Source organism: Pagrus pagrus, assembly GCF_965226575.1.
Source record: "Pagrus pagrus genome assembly, chromosome: 10".
NCBI lineage: Eukaryota > Metazoa > Chordata > Actinopteri > Spariformes > Sparidae > Pagrus > Pagrus pagrus.
Window position 1 is genome coordinate 14,661,192 of NC_140194.1, and position 22,147 is coordinate 14,683,338.

Sequence of the window (22,147 nt, forward strand, 5' to 3'; positions counted from 1 at the left end):
ATCTTGTGCTTTGGGAAACACATTGATCATCATTTTCTGACCAAACAACTACTCGATTAATCATGAAAATAATCAAAAGACTATTAGAAAATAATAATAGTCATTGGTCGCAGCCCTAATGTACAACAGGGGTCATGTCATGGATTTTCGTGAGAAAAAAACTTGGCTCAATGCACAAATGATTTCACAATTTCAAACTTGTTTCTGACAACTAGTAGCGTTGGAAATCAATGACTCAAGTCTGAGCTCATCCCACCTAAAACAAGTTTGGGCAGATTATTGCAAAATGGATTGCGATATAATCTGACGTATTTAAAGAGTGAAATCACAATTAATTTCATCATCGAGCGGTTTGATGTGAGTGAGATCACGGAGCCCTGCACGATTGAAAAAAGCCAGTAAGAAAAAAAAGAGCCTGCACTAATGGAAATGTTTTTTCAAGTTTGGTTGAACTGATGTCAGGAATTAGTTCGGAAAAGTTTGAAGTTGTGAAATAATCTGTATTGATATGAGGAACTATGATAAATATTTTGTCCAAGAAGAAGATGACATCATCCAATGTGCAACAAACCAAACCACTACAAACTGTAACTTGCAAATTTCCTGAACCCAATCGAGGAACCTAAAAAAGAAGGAAGTGTCATGACGTTGGTGAATCTTTCTTTGGTGCCAGATTGTGTTGTCAGCTGTATTGAAGTTACCGGGAGACGCATGGAGAAACACTAAAACCAAACCAAACGGGGCAGGTCCCACCAAATATAGCTGATGAGACTACAATTACACTGCGAACAGGAGCCTTTCCCAAACAAAATCGAGGGAACAGCGTAGAGATTTAAAAAAATAAAAAAATCAGTGGTTAACCTACTCTCTGAAGTGTGGTCTTTCATTTTCTAGAGGCATTTCTTCATCAGAAGTCATATGACATACTTGAGATATGTTGGGTTTTAGTGTGTTTCTCTATGCACCTCCCACAGACTTCAATACAGCCGACACCACAAAGCAAAATTTGGTGACGTAATGACCCCTTCTTTTTAAGGCTCCTTGAAAAAAAACGGTCTCTTTAGGTGTCATACTGATAGAAAATCTTAAATTTAACAGTACAAATATCTTCCTATGAAATAAAACCACTGAATGTAACATTACAGTCAGTGAAAAGCAGGAAGAATTAGCAAATTTAAAAACATAAATGATGGTGTAATATATCTAACTGTAATATATCTATCAGTTTATCACAGTTATGTCGGTATTGGCATATGTGTAGTCAATATGGGCAGCATATATATGCAAACCTTTTGGTTTTAAGGAACATGGTGCAGAAATCAGTGAACTGAAACAAAGTTTATTGTTAAACTGTAAAATATCCTGTTTCACCACATTTGATCGATCACTGCAAAAATATGTGTATATCCGTCAATATATCTTTTATATCGGCTCCAAGAACTCAGTCTTATCAGTTTTAACATTTTTTTTCTTTTTCCATGACCCGAACTGAGAAAAGTTGGGTGAGTTGGCCTGGAACGACCCACAGGTGAAAACAAAACAAAACCAGTTCATATGATTTCTGTTTAAACTTTAGATTTTATTTTCTTTAATCTGGAAAAAAAAAAAAAAAAGCTCAAATATGGGAGGGGCATCTGCAACGAAATCCCACACCAATAACAATTATCCACAAATAAAGTTAAAGAATATCATACAAAACATCTCTTTGTAACACTGTTAAATAGACCGTGACTCAGTATTCACTAGGGGCAGGACTATAGCTAGTGCTCCCTGAATTAGGAGTTCAGTGGCTGTGTGCTTCCTCATACAACAGAGAGCGGGCATGCAACACGATGATGGAGGCAAATCAGAAAAAAAAAAAGATAAGGATCCATTTTTACAGTTGATGGCGATGGGAATGGCAGAAAGGAGAACACATCTGTAACGCACAGAGGCAGCTTTCAACACTCACTTTGCACCTCCGCTTTGTAAAAGACTGCAGGAGATTATGTGTCAGACAGAGGTGGAAAAGGATGAGAGGCTTGTTCACTCTACTTAAATATCTTCTGAAGAATTTCGGAGGCGTAACTAATCCTGTAATGCCCTTGTTAATAATTCTGCGTTGCCTTTTTTTCCCCACTGCATTTGTTCGTTGGTCACGACAGAGACCACAGCGTCCTGGAATGATACGCCAGCATCTGACAAGAATGTGATGTTTTCTGCACAGAGCTTGGCAGCACTGCTCTCATATTATCCTCCAGTTAGGATTAAATTATCAGTTCTATCAAAGCTGGCCTCGAAAAACCTTCAGAGTAAATGGTCACAAATGATGGGTGCAGCTGAGAGCAGCACCGTGGCAACAGACACACTTTTGAGTTGCTACAGAAACATCCCTCTGCTCGTCTGCCCACACACACACACACACACGCACTCACTCACTCACTCGCGCGCACACACACACACTGAGGAGCTTTGAGGTGGAGCTTTGTATGCATGAAAATGGAAATAATGACAAAAAATATCACTAAAAATACCACCACTTCAAAATAAAAATTAAAAATCTATACACATTGCATGTACTCATTAAAGTGACTGAGCCAGTTAGAATTCTAGACAGTAGTTGTATTTAGCAGCAAATTCTCTTCTCAATAAATATAGATGTACAGTATATAAATGTCTCTTTTGGGCCAGGTTCAGGCCAAACCTCGAAAGGGGGGGGGGGTCGATCGCACTGTGGACACAAGTTTCCCCAAGTAAGTTGGGAGGAGTGATGATGATGAAGATGATGATGCTCCACGCCAACATCCATCTCAGGTTACTGATCCATCGGCGAGACTGTACAGCTAGGACATCCTTCCCAAATAATAATAAAAAAAATAATACAGTCCAGAGAATCTAAAACAGCATGCTTTGTCTTCTGCTCTTTCCGTTGCCTGAAGGGAAACAAAGACAAAGTATAAATTATTCTGTTTTTTTACAGCGGGGATTTCAGAGTCAGACACTGTGGGGAGACGAGTTTTGGAACAACACTTCCCTCGATGCTTTGAGGGTTGTAAGCAGAAGTCTAATGGCCACAAATTCATTGAGTTACGCTGTGGGCTACAACTTGAGACCTGTTTTTGGACCGCATTTATTCACATTTGGGCAAACTGGCACCATTAAAAGTACGCAGAATTATCTGATAGGAGTTCCTGTACGCAGCCTGCACAGCTTGCACTGGATCACTTACTATATCGTGCGTAGGCTTGGGCAATATTAAAAATTTGATATCACGATATTGACCTGCCAAATATCATAAAAGATGATATTATCGTCGCTCGTTCGCTGGGCTGGACTCGCCAACTTCACTGCGTGATGGAACCTGTTTAGTTAACACTTGCATACGGCAAAGACAACATGTAGCCTCATTCAAGCTCCTTGGCTCGCCATTTTCTCCCGCTTGAATACAGAAAATAAAAATTAGCGACTCTCTCTTTGAACAAAGGTAGAGGAAAATCATGTCGTCGTTTTGATCGCCATTTGTGATGGACAGAGATAAATAAATCCATGACAAGTGATAAGTCACACTAAATATAAAAATATGTTCAGCTATGACTGAGTTAATACGGGCTTTTTATTGAGCCAAACATTATAAATACTGTAAAATGTCATGTCAGTGCTAATTTTTAATGAGTATAATAAAATCAAACATTATATTCAAGCATTCAGTTATAAAACAAAATAAAGAAGTACATATACGACATATGAGTTAATAGTCAAACAGTCCTTTTAACCTCATGCATTATTTTTGTCTCACTTCCCTACCCGTCCCCTCTTCTGTGGCCCCCAGGGGGGACACACCTCACAGTTTAAAACCCTCTGGTTCACAGTGAAAACACAAGCAATTCACTCCCCCGTTATTCCTCACCTGACTCGGGGTACGATGAGTTCCGGTAGCCGGGATCTCGCTGCAGCTGGACCTCCTTCAGTGTGAATATGGATGTGTCTGCCAGACATTAAGAGTCAGTCAGTGCAACAGAAATCACATCTTGCCAGGAGAATAGTGTCTTTGTTACGAGGCTGTAACTGATCCTTGCTGTACACTGCAATATCCTTCAAGTTGTACCTAGCGCAGCCTGCCAAGTCTGCATTACTGTGTTGCCATTTCATTACTCACTCTCTGGCAGCGCGTGCACACGTGGCCCCAGGCTCCTGAAGTACGGCTGTCTCATTGCTTCATCAGCAGCGATCCTTTTTTTCGACTCATACTGAAATTGAAGGGGAAGTACAAGAAACCTTAAGTCATTGAAGAACAACTAAAAAATGGGGTCAGCGTTGTGTGACTGAATGTGAACGTGTTGACGAGCCCTGATGCTCTTCTTTCCAAAAATACAGCCCGAACATAGCTGCAAAATGTGTCACACCGCTTTTAACATCACATTCATGCCTGGCAGATATAGTGAGACTTACTTTTAGGAATGACATCAGCAGGTCGATGCCATCAGTGTCCAACCTGAAGGGAGGGGGAAGAGAGAGAGCAGGAGAGAGGGAGGTCAGTAGAGGAGGGGTGACGCACAGATGCTGGCGAGTGTAAGGAAGGAAACAGAGTCAACTATTCCACAGGATTTCCTTACAGGAAGTGACACAGAGCACACACTCCTAACTAAACATACCAATAACTCTAACGTCTAACTCTCTAAAGTCTAAAAAGCTCCACATGCAGCAGCAGCTCTTATACCTGGGTCTGAGCTCAAACATTTGCTCATTTCCGTCTTCAATGATAAGAGTGCTAACAAGAGAGGTGAGGGGGGAGTGTTAACAAACTGTAAAGGCGTATAATTGCCATATAAATATTTAATAAGCTGTAGCACATCATATCCGACATAAAAAGTGGAAAAAAGTAGACGTTCCCCGTCTCACCTGGGTGCATGGTTAATGAGCGGCTGGGCTTTGTACTTGGGGAACTTGTAGGACTTGAACTCGTCGATGGAGGATATTCCAGGCCAGCTGTCTTCTGTGGGAGTGCCTGTGGAGGGACATTCAATCGACCCTGTTAGAGTCAGGCTTTAGCACGGCAGCTGGAGGGGCTTTTCACGCTGCCACGGGGGCTACATGCCAGGGTTAATGCGATTAAAGGATCATATTCAAAAGATTGAAGTGCTTCCCTGTCAGCAGGGGGCAGCACTGACCTAGCAGCCTGAAGATGAGGTGCAGCTCGTCCTCCACTGTGGAGCCAGGGAACAGGGGCCTGCCGGCAGCCATCTCGTAGAATATACAGCCCACACCCCTGACAGGAAGACACAGACTGAAGCTTCAACAGCGATTCAACTCAACAGATCTCAAACTTTTTGGAGCAAACTCTCTGATTAAAGCAGCTGGTTTCAATCAGTCCAACGAGTGGAATATGAAAGGAAGAGGCAGGAATTCATGTAAGAAAGCAGCAGGGCACTTTGAAGTTTAAGAGAAACCCCTCAGAGTTAAAACAGCTTGTTCATTAACAACCATGTGCCACATCAAAGTCTCTTCATTGTGGATTAGGACACCTGTCTGCTGCTCACCGTAAGAGCATCAATTAAATGAAAGAAGCTCCAAACATCTGTGATTTCATCACGTGTCACTAAAGAAATTCATGACAGGAATTCTTGATCCGTCTCTTTACCGCCGCTGTGCTCACTCGTATGAACATAAAGAGAGAGTAGCCAGGCGTCCGCTCAGTGTTTTCTAACAGTTGAAATAACCCCTGTTGAGTGAGGCCCACTCACCACATGTCTATCTGCGTGGAGTACTCGGAGGAACCCAGCAGCACGTCGGGAGGCCGATACCAAAGCGTTACCACCTCGTTAGAGTACGTCTTGGTGGGCACAGACTTGGCCCTTGCCAGGCCTGTGTAGCAGAAATATGAGAAATTAAAACAGATCCAATGGACACATTTGGAAGAAGCTCGTTCAACGGGTTTCATTCCAAATTGCAAAATATTCAACAAGGCTCAATTTCATCATGCAGTGCTGAAAAATACAGATGAATGAGCTTCAGAAATGTCAAAAAGGGTGTTACTTTTCATCTTAAAAGGATAGAGTTCACACAAAAACGTCATCATCAACTCCAGTCATCATCTACTCATCCCCACGGGATGGAAAGTCGGTTGAAGGTATGTAGTGTAGTTTGGAGACTGAGGTTGATGCACACTCGTTTCAAAACGTAAACAACAACAAAAAAACATAAGATGGCTCAATGCAGCTCATCCTGCGTAATCAAAGTCTGCAAAATATGTACACCCTCAAACACGGTTGAGCTCATGCACCCACTTCAGGCTGGGTGCATGCTAACGCTTCTAGCTTAGCGGCTACAGCTTCTTTTAAAGATGGCTCAAATATTATCTTTTCAAATCGGTTTTTGATCTTGGGGCTTCTGGAGACTTTGATTACACTGGATTGGCTGTATGGAGCCATTGTTTTTTTTTTTTTTAAAGTCTCCATTTACTTAAGTTGTTTTGCTGTGAAGCTACGAAACTTCACCAGACATGCTATCAGCATGGGAGTGAGTAGATAATGATTACATTTAGATCTTTGGGTGAATTCATCCTTTAATCTTTGGCATGAACTCTTGCACAGATAAATAACTAAGCAAGTGATTTTGTTTTTACCAAAGTCAGCCAGTTTGAGTTCTCCTCTGTCGTTGATGAGCAGATTCTGGGGCTTCAGGTCTCTGTGGAGAACTTTCCGCCTGTGACAGTACGCTAAACCTCGCAGGATCTGGTACAGGAAAATCTGGAGAAAGACATATTTTTGATCAGCAACCTCTCATTATATTAGTAAAATCAGTTTCAAATAGTGGTGCTGAATAAAAATGATAGACTTCATATATTAGAGAAACAGTTGTTGCATTACATGTAATTTACTCAAACCTCTGTGGAAAATAGATTATTTAGAAGATAAAATAAATTCTGCCCAAATGTTTATAGAAACAATTTGCCAAACAGCCCAAGCTGAGTTTTAATATGGAGTATTTTCAGTGAAATTAAGGGACATTTCTACAACATGCACACAAACATGCACAGCTTACTCAGTTTTGTAAGCTTAAGGGAACAAATTTCACTTCCCCCCACACTGTCTAGACTCCACCACCAGAGGGCACACTAACAGCATTTCTAGTGTTGACAGAGCCAACCGCAAAGCTGTGACAGTTGATGAAGTTGGCCGGGCCAGCAGGCAGCCTGCTGTGGCTCACCTTGACATTCTGCATGCTCAGGATGTTCCCGCAGTCGTCCATGTACTGCTTGAGGTCTTTGTCCTAGATGAGAGAGAGAGAGAGAGAGAGAGTCAGAAAAGTAGAAAGGCTACAGGCACACCACCTGCAACAGTTGCTCCTGTATAATCGTCCTCAGCTCTGCAGAGGCTCATGAATAATCATGATGTAAAATACAGTCATTTTAGCATCTGTGCACAAAACAACACATGAGTCATGCAGGACGTGAGGGCAGAGGTTTTGTTGGTCTCACCAGGTACTCGAAGACCAGTGTGAGCGACTTGTCTGTGTGGACGATGTCGTGCAGCGTCACAATGTTGGCGTGTTTCAGGTCCTTCAGTAACGACACTAGAAGAAAAGAAAGAGGACACAGCTGTTACAGTGAGGATGTGAATTCACTCTTTTCATTGATTCTGAGGTCTCCAGGTTCAACACTTATCCAGGCCCAGTGGGGTTTATTACAAAAGCTTTAAGCGATACCCAAAGAAAGCTTCATAGATTTTACTTATCAAGTCAAAAAGACAGTATTCAAAGAAAAACAAAACACAAGGACACAGAAAGCACAAAATACTGAAAATATTTCTCTCTTTATAAAACTTTGCATGTCTCAGTTCTTTCCGGTAGCAGGTCTTACAGTTTCACTCCAAACTAACCACAATGCATATCTCCTGGAGGTTAGCAGCCTGTGGCTTCATGCCCTTTGGCAAACTTATTTACTGTCTGAGCACCTGAGTTCAAACATTTCATCAAGTGTTTTTACTGACTGACCCAGATTTAACTAGTAAGTAGGATTGAATTCTCGCCAAAGCTTCGTTCCATTTTCTGGGGAAAACACAGGCTTTTTTTTGTGTGAACTTACTTGTTGATAAACTGAGCAATATCATATGTATTGAAGCAAAGATGCCTTTTTAGTTTAGGAGTTACAGCAGTAAACTGAACATTTTTTACCTGCCGCAGTTTCTTTTTAAACAACTTTTTGTGCTAAAACGCAGTTTACAGTTGAGCTTCAGCAACACAACAAATTGGCTGCGATATATTTCCCTCCCGTCACTGCATGCAGTAATAACTTCAGTCTATTACTATTAACTAGATGTCCCTGTTTTTCCTGGGACAGTCTCCTTTAGGTGGCCTGTTCCCAGCTGGGGCTGTCCCCAGAAATTTCCCTGTTTTTAACTTTGCTCGAAATCCAGACTGCACAGTAAAACAGTGTTTTACATGGCAGAAGGACGGAGCAGCAGAGCCTACCGGGTGGACATCTCAATCAAGGGGATTGCATGCTATAGCAGCATCATATAGCTCTTCCTCTACTAAATACTTGCGCACGCTAGTTTTAGAGAGAAGTGCAGTGGAAAAGGGAATCAACATCACCACAGACATCTTTTCAAGGCATGTAGAGTGGAGAGGAGCAAAGGAGTAAGACTGGCCCACTGAACGGCTGTTGAGATAAAACAGTATTGTCCTATCTGTAGTCTTTCTGTTATATAGTTGCTTTGTCTTTTTGTCAGTGTGCTTTTTATTGTTTTCTGTCATACTGTCTCTGTTAGTGTGTCAGTCTGGTAACATACCTTCTCTGATAGCCGTGCATGGCGCCCCCTCCTCGTGCTCTAGCCTGATCTCCTTCAGCGCCACGAGGTTGTCCGTCAGCTTACTCCTCCCCTTGAAAACAGTAGCGTACGTGCCCTGGAGGAACAGGAGGAGAGGGACAGAGGTGAGGAGAAGTTCAGCAGCTAGACTCATGTGGCAGAGTCAGGCTGTCAAGGGTTAAAAGTAAACTATAACTGGGTCGGTGTGTGTTACATCACTCATGATGAGAACTTTAGCACCTGTGAGAAAGTCGAGGTTAACTCTGAACACACACTCTCACGTACCTCCCCGAGTTTGTCCAGTTTGATGTAGGTCTCCAGCTTCCCAAATCCAATTTCTGACTGGAGGAGAGAAAAGGACAAGCAGCATTAATGAGGGTGGCGTCTTTATTAGCACTGACAAGCTTACAGACACTACGACAAATCCTTATGACGGCCTCGTGGCAACAGAGGGGGGATGTAAGGAGGTCACACGCCCCCAACCAACATCAGCGCTAATCTGTTGTGACAAAGGACCGTTGGCTTTTGGCTTTGCAATGTGTTTGTTTATAGGAAAGGGAGGGCATACTTTATCTGTAAAGCATATTGAATAAACAAAAAACTTAAGTGCTGTAGAGCAACAACAGTTAATTTGCAACTATCTTTTACTAATGTAAGATAAAGTGGTGGTATTTTGCTGGTTCTGTGATTAATCCATTTGTTGTTTGCTGTCAGAAAATGGTGAAAAATGTCTACGTGTTATGAAAGGGAGATTTTAAAAGAAGTGAGTGTGAGGTCTTCTTGAGGAAAGCTTAAACACTAAAAAAAGCTTCACCAGACTTCAAACTGACCCTCTGTCCAGCGTGAAGACCAGCGCCAAGGTCGGAGTAGCTCAAAGATTTTAAGCAGGCCGAACACGTATTGAGCAAAGATGTTCAGTGCTATCTAAACAACTCTGCAGGGGCAGTGTGTATGCAAATGCAGTGGACTGGGTGAGGCACGGTGTTTATACTTTCCCTCTGTTCTGCGTTCGACAGATGCACATTCAGAGTAAAACCACAAGCCAATTATTGAGGCTGCTGACGAAGTGAATGCTGAGGTGCAATGTAAACACATGACAACAGGCTGAGAGGATGAGATTAGACAGTCTAAGAGCAAGGTGTGAGCTCTCGCCCTCTCACTTCTGATTCTTGCTGCCTTTAAATAAAACATAACTCTCACAGCTATCTTTATATGCCGCTGCCGCTCCCTGATCGCCTTTCTCCTTCTATTTCTATCATTTCTGCACGATTCACCTCCACTGTTGCTTCTCAAATCAGTGCTGCTCACTCTCACACGTGGGAAGCAAATACTGTACATTTACATAAGCACAGTTTGGCGGTATTAGCACTTAAGGTATTTTATTAACAATTCACAGGGAAAAATGTTGTTTCTCTCCACTACACTCATCTGACAGTTGTGGCAATTAGCTCCAGAGTTTAGCTGAAAATTGCTGGATAAGAAGAGGATAGTTGATTTGACGAGTTTATACTACCACGACCACTGTGTGTAATGATGACGTTTTTTAATTAGTCAGGTACTTAATATACTTGCTACAACAGGCACGAGTGTGAGAAAGATACTACATGAGGGTGTGTGCCAGGTGTGTCACAGGAAGTTAGTTATGCCACTGTCATCCGGCCCACACACTGACATGACTCAGTTTGGCTTGCACTTTCCATCGTGACTACATTTCCATAAATCTGCTTAGAAATCAGAGAGAAAAACAGTACTGCTTTCAGCTACTGAATTTCCTAAACAATCATCATGTTTTTAAGGTTTCTTCAGATCATAATAATCCAGTGATAGTTGTCTGTACAACCACGGGTACATTTCAAACAGGAACTGCTAAAAGCTAATTCGGAATTTGTGTCCACTTGATGAATATAAGTCCAGTATTTAGTCTCCTTTGAGCTTTGTTCTTGGTTTCCAACAACAACAAAAATATCTGGCTCATTAGAAACTAAAGACTCAACTGTTGTCCCGTGCTCACCAGCTGGTCACTAACTTTGTCTACCTGCTGTTTGCTGCTGAGCAGGGAGCATACAGGTAGTGTGCAGTCTGTTAAATAGAGCTTGAAAACTGAAAACAAGAGCAGCTGAAAACAGCTGCCTGCTGGGGGCTGAAAACAACACTGATGAAAGTGCAGTCCGTGGCTATAAAACAAAACAATGAGCTGAAAGACATTAAAATACTCTGAAGGAAACTACAGATAAGTCTCTGTGGGTTTGTTACTAGGAGTGACCCCTTTCATATGTCATAAGTCTAATATATACATACTAACGTGCATTTTTTTTGCTTTTCTCTCCGAACAGCCAGACCTCTTACTTTTTTTTCTTTAACTAGCAGAAATGGGCTTCCATACAGATCTATCTCCTGGCAGGCCTATTACCACAGTCTACCTCCATTAAGACAGACTATTGAGCATCTATAATACTGCGCCTGTGGAGCTAGCTGGGAATCATTGTCTTCAGCAGGTAAATTGCTGACATAGTAGCAAGAAAACGAAAATAACTTTTCTCCTTCAGTCTCACCAGTGATGCTCTGCGGGAGCGCCGGCTCAGCGGCTGGTCGAAGGGCGGGCTGCTCAGCTGCAGCTTCTCCAGGTAACCGTCAGGTATCCGGATGTCGGCCGGCAGGGACAGACGTTTGTTCAGGTCCTGCGCGCATACACAAATAGATAAAAACAACAGAGCAGTCAATTTAAAAACAGTGTCAACATGGTGTAAAACCCTGAAGAAACAGGGTAAACCCGCAGTAAACAGCGTAAACTCTGAATAAATACCAATGATTGACAACAACATGGCAGAAACCCAGAGTAAACAAAGAGAATTTGTAAGACGCAGCCAGCTTTAGGCCTCACTGGTCAACAGAGAGGGCAGTGTGTGTTTATGTGTGTGCACAGAAACACGTGTAGCAGCATGCGTCTATACAGTTTTGTGTAGCACACTTGTGAAACATAATAAAGGCTGCCTGTGGAGCCCTTTAAGAGTTCGGGGTAAAGTCTTTCCCAGAGCAACAAAGTACTAAAGCATGATGCTAATGACTTGTTATATAAAATAAAACACACTCTCAAAACAACGTCTGGATTCTTCCCATCATGCACTTCCTCTATTTGTTAGATTACTGTTAATCCGTCCCCCCCTCCCCTCTCTCTCTATCTCGATCGAGCTGCTTTCAATCTACTTCCACTCCCTCTGAGGTAACACTGGTCACTTCGTAACACCCCATCACTCCTCCTAACCAACCAAACAAACAATAATATGTAACTTTGAACTTTCCACATTTCAACAACACGCTCATTGATAAATGTCTAACTGGAGGTGACTGACTTGTGGACGGGTTAACTGACCCTTCAACCTTTTATTCCAGCCGGGACAATGACTCAGCTTTTTGTTTTTGTGGTGGCCTTTAGCTGAAAGATTTAAACAGTCAGTCTCACAGGAAGTGATGTTTTTATTACAGCTTGAGAAGGGAAGTTGATAAATGTTTTAATATGCGGATGTGTTGCTGGCTCATGTAGAAGACTTGCTACTCTGATGCAGAATGTAACCAGACAGACTTGGCTGCTGTAAAGATTTGTTGTTTTGGACACATTTTTAATTATTTTTAATTCATTTTTTTCATGAACAAACGAAAGAACAATAATGTTTTGTACCAGATTTATAGATATTCATTATTTACACCTCAGTGTATACAGATGGGGAGCTGACAGTGTTTTATAAAGTGCCCAAAAGTCATACTTCAGTAAAATTAAAAATATCGTGTTCATATATATCTTTGGTGAAAAGTCACTCATACGAATAGCGCTCAAATTAAAGTTTAAAAGTATCTGATATTAAATGTACTTAAGTATCAAAAATACAAGTAAAAGTATGTATGTATATACTTTATACTAACTGACTAGTGATAAAATAAATAATTTTAAAGGACCTATTTGTAAGAAAAAATGATTTTTGGTCAAACACTAATGCTTTGGGATGGCCTACAATCAATCCTACAAAATCCTTACATTTCAGAAGATGATTGACAAATCAATTTCCAAAATATATGCGTTTTCTATTGACTTGTTTCAGCTCTAAACTAATGACGAAAATCCATTAATAAAGCCACAGAAAAAACTACTAGGCTGACATGATGATTTATCTGTATTATTGAATGAGATTATATCCAGTTCTGGTGATCTGTTGTCTCTGTGCTGGCTCAGGATTGGTGGTTTGTCCCCAGAGGAAGCCATGACATCCATCACCTAACCTTTGCAACCCCCCACCACCCTCCAGTTGTCCAATCAACCCGTCCTAATCTGTTACAACAGGGGCCCATCTGGACCGTATTACAGTAATCCTTGTGATGTAATCCCAAAACACTGCTTCCTCTCCAGCGAGACGTACAATCCTCTACCTGACCACAGACGGGATTTCCTCACTCTTCCTCCTCCTCCTCCTCTTCTCTGAGTGTCATTAAAGTGCAATTTGGTTGTCAACTATTAAATTAATCGCCAAATATTGTGATAATTGATTAATCCGTCAATTAATCCGTCAAAATTATCTGATTCCAGCTTCTTAATTGTTAAAGTTTTATGGTTTCCTTACTCTTCTATGGCAGTAAACTGAATATCTTTGAGTTGTGGACAAAACAAGACATTTGAGGATGTCGTCTCAGACAGTTTTCATAGTTTTCTGACATTTTATTGGCCAAACAACTAACCACTTAATCAAGCAAATAATCGGCAAATTAATTGTCAGTTGCAGCCGTACGTCACAAGGCACAAAGACAAAGAATGAGGCCACACAGTGATTTCACTGTTGGATCACTTCATCAACAAGAAGCTCATAACAGTACAAACAATGCACAGAGTGTTTATTGGGCTGCTTGAAAGAATCTCAGTATCACTGTGCTTCTGTACGCGTTTCTGTCCAAATAAACTTTTTTCTGGTTGTGAAACAGTCACAGGAAGTGTGGGGTGCACTGCTTGCACACACAGCGAGAGGTGATGTGTCATGTCTCTGTGTGTGGGTAACCCAAAATGGAGTAAGCTGCTTAACTACATGTTTAAGGGTTTTTTTGTTTTTTGCAGTCTTGCATGCTCGGTTTGTCTGTGCAGCTACTTGTATCTGCTCGTAAATCCCCAGAGGTCCTGCAATCAAACCAACCAATAAACACTGTCAGAGGGAGGGAAGTGTGTGTTCTTCAATCATAAGATCTTTCCTCGCATGATTACCCAGCAGGTAGTGTGCAACATGTGGCTCACTGGCAAGATGTCAACATGAACCACACATCCAAATATGTGTACTGTACAATTTTACATTTATTTAGCTGAGGGTCTTTTGCATAAATAGGAAGAAACTGCATGTTTGCAACATCTGAAATTGGTCATGTTTTGATTGTATCTAAGAGTTTAAAACTATATTTTATTTTACATATGTGCTGTTGTTAATACACAGAAAAACGACGTCCCTTTAATCCATCAATATAGCTGCTGATTGATGCTGATCAATTATTCTGACAGACATTACAATATAAGTCATGATTTTGGTGGATATGGTATTTTTGCATTTCATTTGCACTGAAAAAATATCAGAAATTAAGATGATGTGATTTCTGCTGATGTCTGTAACAAACAAGCACGTTTCATTTGTAGGCCGGGGACATCTCTGTAGCATCATAATGCTTCAGGTTGTGACACTTTTGACCTTTGTCCAAAAATTGTGGCTCCTGCGATTAGGATACTGCGTTTGCCTATATTGTGATTTCCATAATATTTATTATGCCATAACAAATTTGGAACAAAACCCTCAAAATGAAAACTGATTAAACATCTATTCCCAAAACAAATCTTATGTGGGTTTCCTCTGAAAGTTTGAAGATAAAGTCTCTGAAATGTGAATAGAAGTGCAGGTGGTGTGATTTCGAGTTCACTTTCACTCAGTCGTACTGACTCGTCAGCTGTACACCCTTAAATCCCATTAGTGTCCATTAAGGTGGATTGAGGGGACCAAGTCTTGGCTTTGTTGTGAAGAAAGAGAGAGATAAACACACAGTTTCTAACTTCCAACATCACGTCAGATCTCGTGTTAAAACCATATAAAGCACTTGTTGAGATGTACAGTATTGACAATACTTAAAGTTTAAGACTTAAGATGTAATTTTTGATTATGTTGAACTCTAAACAAATAAAATAAGCATCAATCAACAATGTCATTTTGTCCATCTGATCCCCTTTAAAGCCTCCATCTTCATTCCTTCAACCACCTCCTTGAAAAGGTCAGCGTTGTGATCTTTGTCTATATCCAGGTCTTTCATTGGGTTTAAATGTCGGCGTGTTTCTCCGTTCAACCAGAAATGTGACCTTTTGTACTGGTCATGTATCTCTATCGCAGTCTTGCAAACTGTTAGCTAGTTTGGTTTGTGTACAGAAAATCCAATAAGATGGGCAACAGGCCATGTGTCGTAAACTGCCCATATTCTGAATGCGTTGTATACATGTCCAAAGACTGCTCCCAAAACCCAAAATAATATCTGCATACCCCACGTCTTAAATATTTGGAAAATCCAAAGGGAAAATGCTGTTTTCATGAAAAGGATTAAATTCAGAATATGATCATATTTGGAACAATAGTGTGCATGTAAACATAGTCAGTGTCAGAAATCTGCAAAATTCAAGAAAACTCCATTGCGCTCATTTTATCTGTTACCATTAGATAAAGCGGCGTCATTTCTCCTCTGACCTCACGCAACCTTTCATGTGTCCCTACGAGCCAGATGGATTAAAGCGCTCACTCTTGATCTTGTCCTGCATTTGTGCACGTCTGTCTTTCCATATGCTTTGCTGAACAAAACTCTGTTGTCAAGCCATGACGACTTCATTGTTTACAATAGCTTACTTTTCTTCTCAAGTGTTGAAACCATGATGTATTTGGGAAAATAACGCTGCACTGTAGTTTACACGCCTTGGATTAAAATGAATGCTTGTGGTAAAATGAAATCCCTCTTAGACAACAACCAAAAAAATAATAATCACAGTGACCGAGTCTTTCCATAATGTGTTGACATTATGTAACCACCAGAGGAATGTGTGTCCATGTGTGTGTGAGAGAAAATAAGTAAGGGGATTGGGTGGGTGGAGGTGGTGGCCACTGTGAAACCTTTGTTTAACACATTTCAAAAGTATGTTCAGCAGCACAGTATGCGAAGTCACCGTATGCATATGTGCGTCCTGCTGAGATTATGTGGGCAGCGGAGGAGTTTTGCATGTTCATGACACACTACGTGAATACGCCTACACTGAGTCACAGCACAAAGCTTTAATGCAAACATCATTAAATATCATTTCTTAAAGGGGAAAAAAAGTCCATTGTCGAATGTTCAGGTTCCTTTGCTTCTCAGTGAATTAATCAAACAAACCTTCAAAGAGGTGGAGGCTGAACCGCTGAAGCCAGGTAGGAATAAATTTGCCATGATTCATAACGGTAACATATCCACACGTCAAAGCTTTTTAAGAGCAGCCAGTGACTCATATCTCACAACATATCCTCAATTAAAAAAGAGGAAAGTAAAGCAAGGACAATAAAAAGTCTGAAAACTCGGAGAGACAAATCCCACCTCTGCAGAGATGCGTCTGTTCCCTCTGTTCCTCAGACAAACACCCGTGGGCGACTGCACCTCATCAGAGGAAGTCCCTGACGCCTGGTCACTCTCCCCGTCCGAGCCCATCTTCAGGTTCTCATGGACAATATCTGGAGCGGAGAAAGAAAGAAAAATAGAGAGAGAAGAGGAGGATGAGAGGTCGAGTTTGACAGATGGCGCAGGGCAGGGCTCAGCACCGGCTGATGACTTCCGCAAGAAAGAAAAACATCTCTTGGACAGTTTTACGAGCCCTTCTGTTCTTATCAAGCTCCCGGCTGTGTCACGCAGAGTATACACACAACAAGTATATTAGGGATAATAAGTTTGACTGATAGATTTAATTTGTTTCATTGCCACTGGGCCTTACAAGACAAACCCATAAATCACACTAAGTTTCCTGTGCCTAAACAAACCCAGGTTTCATACATTTAAAGCACATTTCCTCCAGGCTTTATGTTTATATTAGGTAATGTTGTAAATTCAAATATTGTATCTGGGTCGGGAGTCGAAGCTGCTTGTTTGCTGAAAGTGTCCAAAGTCATTATTTTTAGTCTCAGTTATTAACAAATGGCTTATTGTGTGACTGAATGTAACAGTGCAATGATTGTGCTGATATGAATGAGTGCGTCTGCGCTGACTTACGCCTCGAGCAGTGGGCTTTTTGAGCACATGTTTTCACACATAACATGTCACTCTGTGTTAGATCAGCTGACTCAGTATTAATGTGTAAAACAAGGATTTCACATCTGGTTTTGAGGCCACCAGCTTCATGTCCAAATTGAAGTAAAACATCTAATACTGATTCTACCACTTGACACAAAAGACATTTCCTGAACTAAATCACAAGACAGACAAATAGCAAATGTGATCACAGCCTGAGTGTGTGTGTGTGTGTGTGTGTGTGTGTGTGTGTGTGTGTGTGTGTGTGTGTGTGTGTGTGTGCGCGTCTCACCGAGGCGACTGCCGTTGCGAGGCATGACCATAAGAGAGCCCAGGCCTCCTCCAATGACGCTCTGAGGCCGTCGCAGTGGAGGCTTTTTAAATGAGCCTGTGTACTGGTGGAGGAAGGAGTGGACACTGTGGGCTGAAGCAGGACGTCCATTCCTCACTATGGGCTCTGTGGAAGAAGACACAATTATAAAATTGCAACAAAAACCTATTATATGGATGTGGTACACAGTGCTCTGGCAGACTGAGCATATGAGCCTGAATTTTATGATGACAAAAAAGCTGCGTTTAATGTGAATCTGTCACATCATGACCAACTTGTGATCATCTATGATTAATAATGGTGCCCTTCACACACAAAGATCCAATCATAATAGAATTTTCTCTTTTGACTTTTGTTTGCCATTGTCCAACATCAGAGAACTAGCGGCGATGAAAACTGACTGCTGCATCTTCTCATGTCGCCTGTGTCTTGGCAAAAAAGCAGCACTTTAACAAACCGCAAATACCACAGCCAACGGTCAACTAGCGTACACGTTCTGCACCTATGTGAGAGGAAATACCTCTCCAAACCACCAGGTAGTGGTATTCTGTACTCTTCATTCATAAAAGGAAACTGTACGACTCAGGACAGGATATACAAACCGCAATGTTTTTTGACACTCACTAATATAGTCATTGCTAATCAAGATATGTCTGATAAGAAGTTGCAGGTAGCACTGACTAAGATGTGGAGGCAAAAAATAAGGAGAAATTGTGCTAAATAGGTAAAATCATGGATATACAGTGACAGGCTCAAGGGGCTTCTTGTGAAGTTTCTCTTCTTGTGCACTGACATATTTCGCCAACATGGTCCCCCGCAAATACGACATGCTGAATCAGCCAAAAAGCCACTGACAAGGCCTGACTAGTACCAATGGTGCAGGAAACACTAGGACCTCGACACTGGTGTGTCAGGTCCCCAAAGGTGTCAGTATACTCTATCAGAACTGCTTGTTGGATGGTCAAAAAGCTTTTAAAACCCCCTCCACCCACACCTTTCCACATGTGATTTGAATTTTAGTAACTTTCAGAATTCAACAATCTGTCATTCATATCCACTATCTCCGATATTGGTCAAACAACTGTCAGTGCTTTCACCGTTTGGGGCAACATGTCATACAAACTAGTTTTTCTTAAGTATAACCTTATCCTAAATCATCGACTAAACAGGTCGATAAATCTCACGCTCTCACTTAGAAGATGTTTTCAAAATTATCATATGTTTGCCTTATTTTTTGATGATGTTTAATCGTTTAAAAAAATATCTGAAAATGTATCTCAGAACATCTCACATGGTTCCATTTTCCAACCATGACAATCATCAAATCTTAGTAGACATCAATCATAATCAAGTTAGCTGAAAGTTCATTGACTTTTTAATGACAATTGGAGGGTGGTAATGATTTTAGGCATTTTGCTGCCTGACTAAAAGCTTTCTGATGCACTTACTATACATTACTGGTACATAGCATAACATCAGGCTGCATAAATAATCACCGTTACATAAGAGGTTTAAACTCGTAATCCACTGATGCATACATTTGCGTCAAACGTCATGTAACCGCCGTGACTTGGTCAACTGCATGCTAAACAAATACTATTCCACATTTAGTGTGTCTACATAAATGGATCTGAAAAATAAACACTGAATTTTCATTTCCTCTGGTTTAAAACAGAAAAATATCAGAGTGAGAAAACAGTGTGTCTGAGAACAAAGAACTGTTGCAACATCCACAAAACAGAAAGACAAAGTAAGAGAAAGAAGATGAAAAAATAACTGATGAAGTGTTACACAATAGATTATATAATAGATTGTAAGGCTCCACAAGCAGTCGAAATATTATCGCAATCACAATATGGCCAAAGCAAATATCCAAATCACAGAAGCTGTATTGTTCTGTGCTGCAGAGATGCTCCGGTCAACAAATCTTGTTTTCCAGATGTTGGTAGAGTCCCAAACAATCAGCATCATTCTAATTGGGTTTTTTTCCCAGCGAAAATTAAAATTGCGATGCAAAATGAGAATTCCTACTCGTCATGGATCATATTGCAATCTGTCAAAATACAGCAATATGATTTTTCTTAAACCATATAGTGCAGCAATAATACTCTGCATCATAAATTCAGTTTAGGGTACTGGCATTTCCAAAAAAAACTTCAATCTTAATTTGCTTAGATTTTTCCAGAATATTACATTCCTACAACATACCACTGAAACAAGGGTCATCCTAACTGTAAAGAACAGTTTTAGAGTGGTCTGCTCTGTAATCCAGTAAAACACTCAAAAACTACACTAAAAAAAGCCAATATCAAAAGTAGAGAAGAGAGAGAGTCTAGTACCTAAACATATGTTTTTCAACCAAGCAGGTTGAAAGTTCGCTTCTCTACTTTTGATTGTTCAGTTCAGTTTAGTTTCCATTTTCAAAAGCTGTGGATGGTACCAAAAGAACTGCCCCATGTCGTCCACTTTTATCATTAGCCTTCTGTTGAGGATGCAGCACACTGATCCAAAACTAAAAAGGTGGATTAAAACACTGCAGACCGAGTGATTGGTCAGTCGGAACAACCAGTCTTCTCATCGTCTGCACTCTGACGTAGGATTTCCCAACGTCCAGTTTTTTCCATCAGTCTTCTGTCTTGCTCCCTGCAGCCTTTTCCCGAGTAAAGATTATTTCTGTGTTGTACTAAACAACTATGTGTGTGTGCTGTGCGTAGTGAGTTATCAGTTATCTGTTTGTATATGTTGTCAACCTGGCAGTAATGTACAGTACGTAGGCCACGGTGCGTCACTTAACAAATACAGTAAATCAGTTTCTAAAGAGCTAAGAACAGTGTCCCCTCTTGTTTCCATAAAATGAAATCAGTTACCCCCAAAACCCTTGTTAACACCCCCGCTTACATTTAAGAGTACCCTTCACGGCGGAAAAGCACAACAGATCTCGCATTTAAGTATAGTTACCACGGGTTACATAGGGGTTCATAGGATACTAAAGCCAAAGTACTTTGGTGGAAACTCGCTATGTCTTTTAGTCTCAGCAGTGTATTTTGGTTTGAGAAAAGGGTTTAACAACCAGCCGACTGAGAAGCATTTGTCCAAAAGCAAGAATGGAGCTGACAAGAAGTGAAAGATTCATTAAGTATAGAGTAGCACCAACTGTGACAGCGGGGAGAAGATGGGGTAACAGAGAAGCTGTTTAGCAGGCAGTCAGACAGGACGGAGGTACTGTAGGACAACGAGGTGTGAATGCTCCACCCAAACATGCAAACAGAGGTGGCGTAGTTAGTGTTTGTGTAGGGCTGATAAATATTTCAATATTATGCTATTATTGTGATATGATGAGAGTATATATTGTCTACTTGATGTAGCTTTACCTCTTCAGTCATTACACACACATTACTAATGATTACTTATCAAAAATCTCAATCAAAATATCGAGATATATATTGTGTATCTTGTATACAGCCTTAAATATTATAATATCATTTTAAGGCCATATTGTCCAGCCCTAGGTTAGTATGTGGATGTCAGCAGCGGCAGTAAGATCAAATCACAGGTGTGGAGTTTATTCATTAAATCTTTCAGCCTGGCTCTACTCGGTTTGACTTGGCGTGGCAGCTTGGCAGGGCCGGGGTTTTGCATTTCCATCACAACGAGGCTACCTGCTTGAAGGTGTGTCCTAAACCAATGACTCGCTTGTCCCAATCCCGCAGTACTATCGAAGAATCACTGCTAACAAAGTTGTTCCACTTATTCAGTTACAAACATGTTTCATTAAATATAACTTCTTCACAATAAAAGCCCTGTTATATAATCATTTAAAAGCTTTTATTATGAAGCAGCATTACAGGAAATCTGTAATGCTGCTAATTAATAGCATTAAAAGTTTCTTGATTGATATTGTAGCACATTTCTATGTCAAGATATACTGTGTATTGGTGTCATGATATTAGTGATTAAAAGCAAAAGGACTCAAGACTGTGGTCAGGTATCTAAAGTTCAGTTTAGCTCTGATTAAAAATGACAAGAAAGTCCAACAAAAGCTATGTCCTCACATTACTATCATTCAAAAATATGACAAAACACTACGATGTGAAATACAAAGAAATGTGATTTGCACTTAAATCCCAGCTTCAGCGTGACTGTACCGTCTATCCCTTAGTTTGTGTTTCTTGGTTCGCATTTTTATATTTGGTTTTGTGAGTCATGGTTTTTCTTTGTACTTCTAAGATGTTCATTCACAATTCACATTGTAGCTTTGTCATATTTAAGAATGATAGTCATTTTTGGTTGCAGTTTTTGGTGAATGATTCGCAACTCCACATTTATTTGCATTTTTATTTACAGACTAAATTAACCTCATACAAGTACCTTTAATGTAGTATGTTTCATGTCATAAAATGATAGTACTGCAAAGATTTCAATGTTTTAGAATCGCAAAACAATACTAATATTTAGTTTCAGCCGCTTGCTGGCCTGTCTTTAGTCTAGTTTTGCGCTGTATAACAGATGACTGACTATACCTTCCTCCGCGGAGACATCACGACAACCTTTCCAACATCCTATTAGATAAATGAACCACTGACTGGTCCGTCGTCAATCACTAGCCTAGACTGTCAAGAAAGGAAAAGCATGGAAACTGTTTTGTATCTTAAACTTGAATCAATCTGAGGCAGGAAATAAGACGAAGAGTTGCAGCGTCGTTCTTCATTTTACATCTACAATACCC

The 22,147-nt window shown here is 40.7% G+C and overlaps 1 protein-coding gene across 1 annotated transcript in view; it reads right to left on the reverse strand.

Annotated features, from left to right (window-relative positions):
* Positions 1 to 2,580: 2,580 nt before the first annotated feature.
* The window catches only part of LOC311264410 (cyclin-dependent kinase 17-like), a 35,393-nt gene continuing 15,826 nt past the window's right edge, over positions 2,581 to 22,147 (reverse strand). The window contains exons 3-17 of the mRNA XM_084365257.1: positions 17,383 to 17,547; positions 16,407 to 16,540; positions 11,339 to 11,464; positions 9,072 to 9,128; positions 8,769 to 8,883; positions 7,457 to 7,551; positions 7,186 to 7,248; positions 6,602 to 6,725; positions 5,721 to 5,841; positions 5,148 to 5,245; positions 4,879 to 4,984; positions 4,429 to 4,471; positions 4,136 to 4,226; positions 3,887 to 3,964; positions 2,581 to 2,912 (exon numbers count right to left, since the gene is read on the reverse strand). Of these exons, the coding sequence (XP_084221383.1) occupies positions 2,875 to 2,912; positions 3,887 to 3,964; positions 4,136 to 4,226; positions 4,429 to 4,471; positions 4,879 to 4,984; positions 5,148 to 5,245; positions 5,721 to 5,841; positions 6,602 to 6,725; positions 7,186 to 7,248; positions 7,457 to 7,551; positions 8,769 to 8,883; positions 9,072 to 9,128; positions 11,339 to 11,464; positions 16,407 to 16,540; positions 17,383 to 17,547 (1,454 nt within the window). The 3' untranslated portion in view covers positions 2,581 to 2,874. The remainder of the gene's footprint in view (positions 2,913 to 3,886; positions 3,965 to 4,135; positions 4,227 to 4,428; positions 4,472 to 4,878; positions 4,985 to 5,147; positions 5,246 to 5,720; positions 5,842 to 6,601; positions 6,726 to 7,185; positions 7,249 to 7,456; positions 7,552 to 8,768; positions 8,884 to 9,071; positions 9,129 to 11,338; positions 11,465 to 16,406; positions 16,541 to 17,382; positions 17,548 to 22,147) is intronic.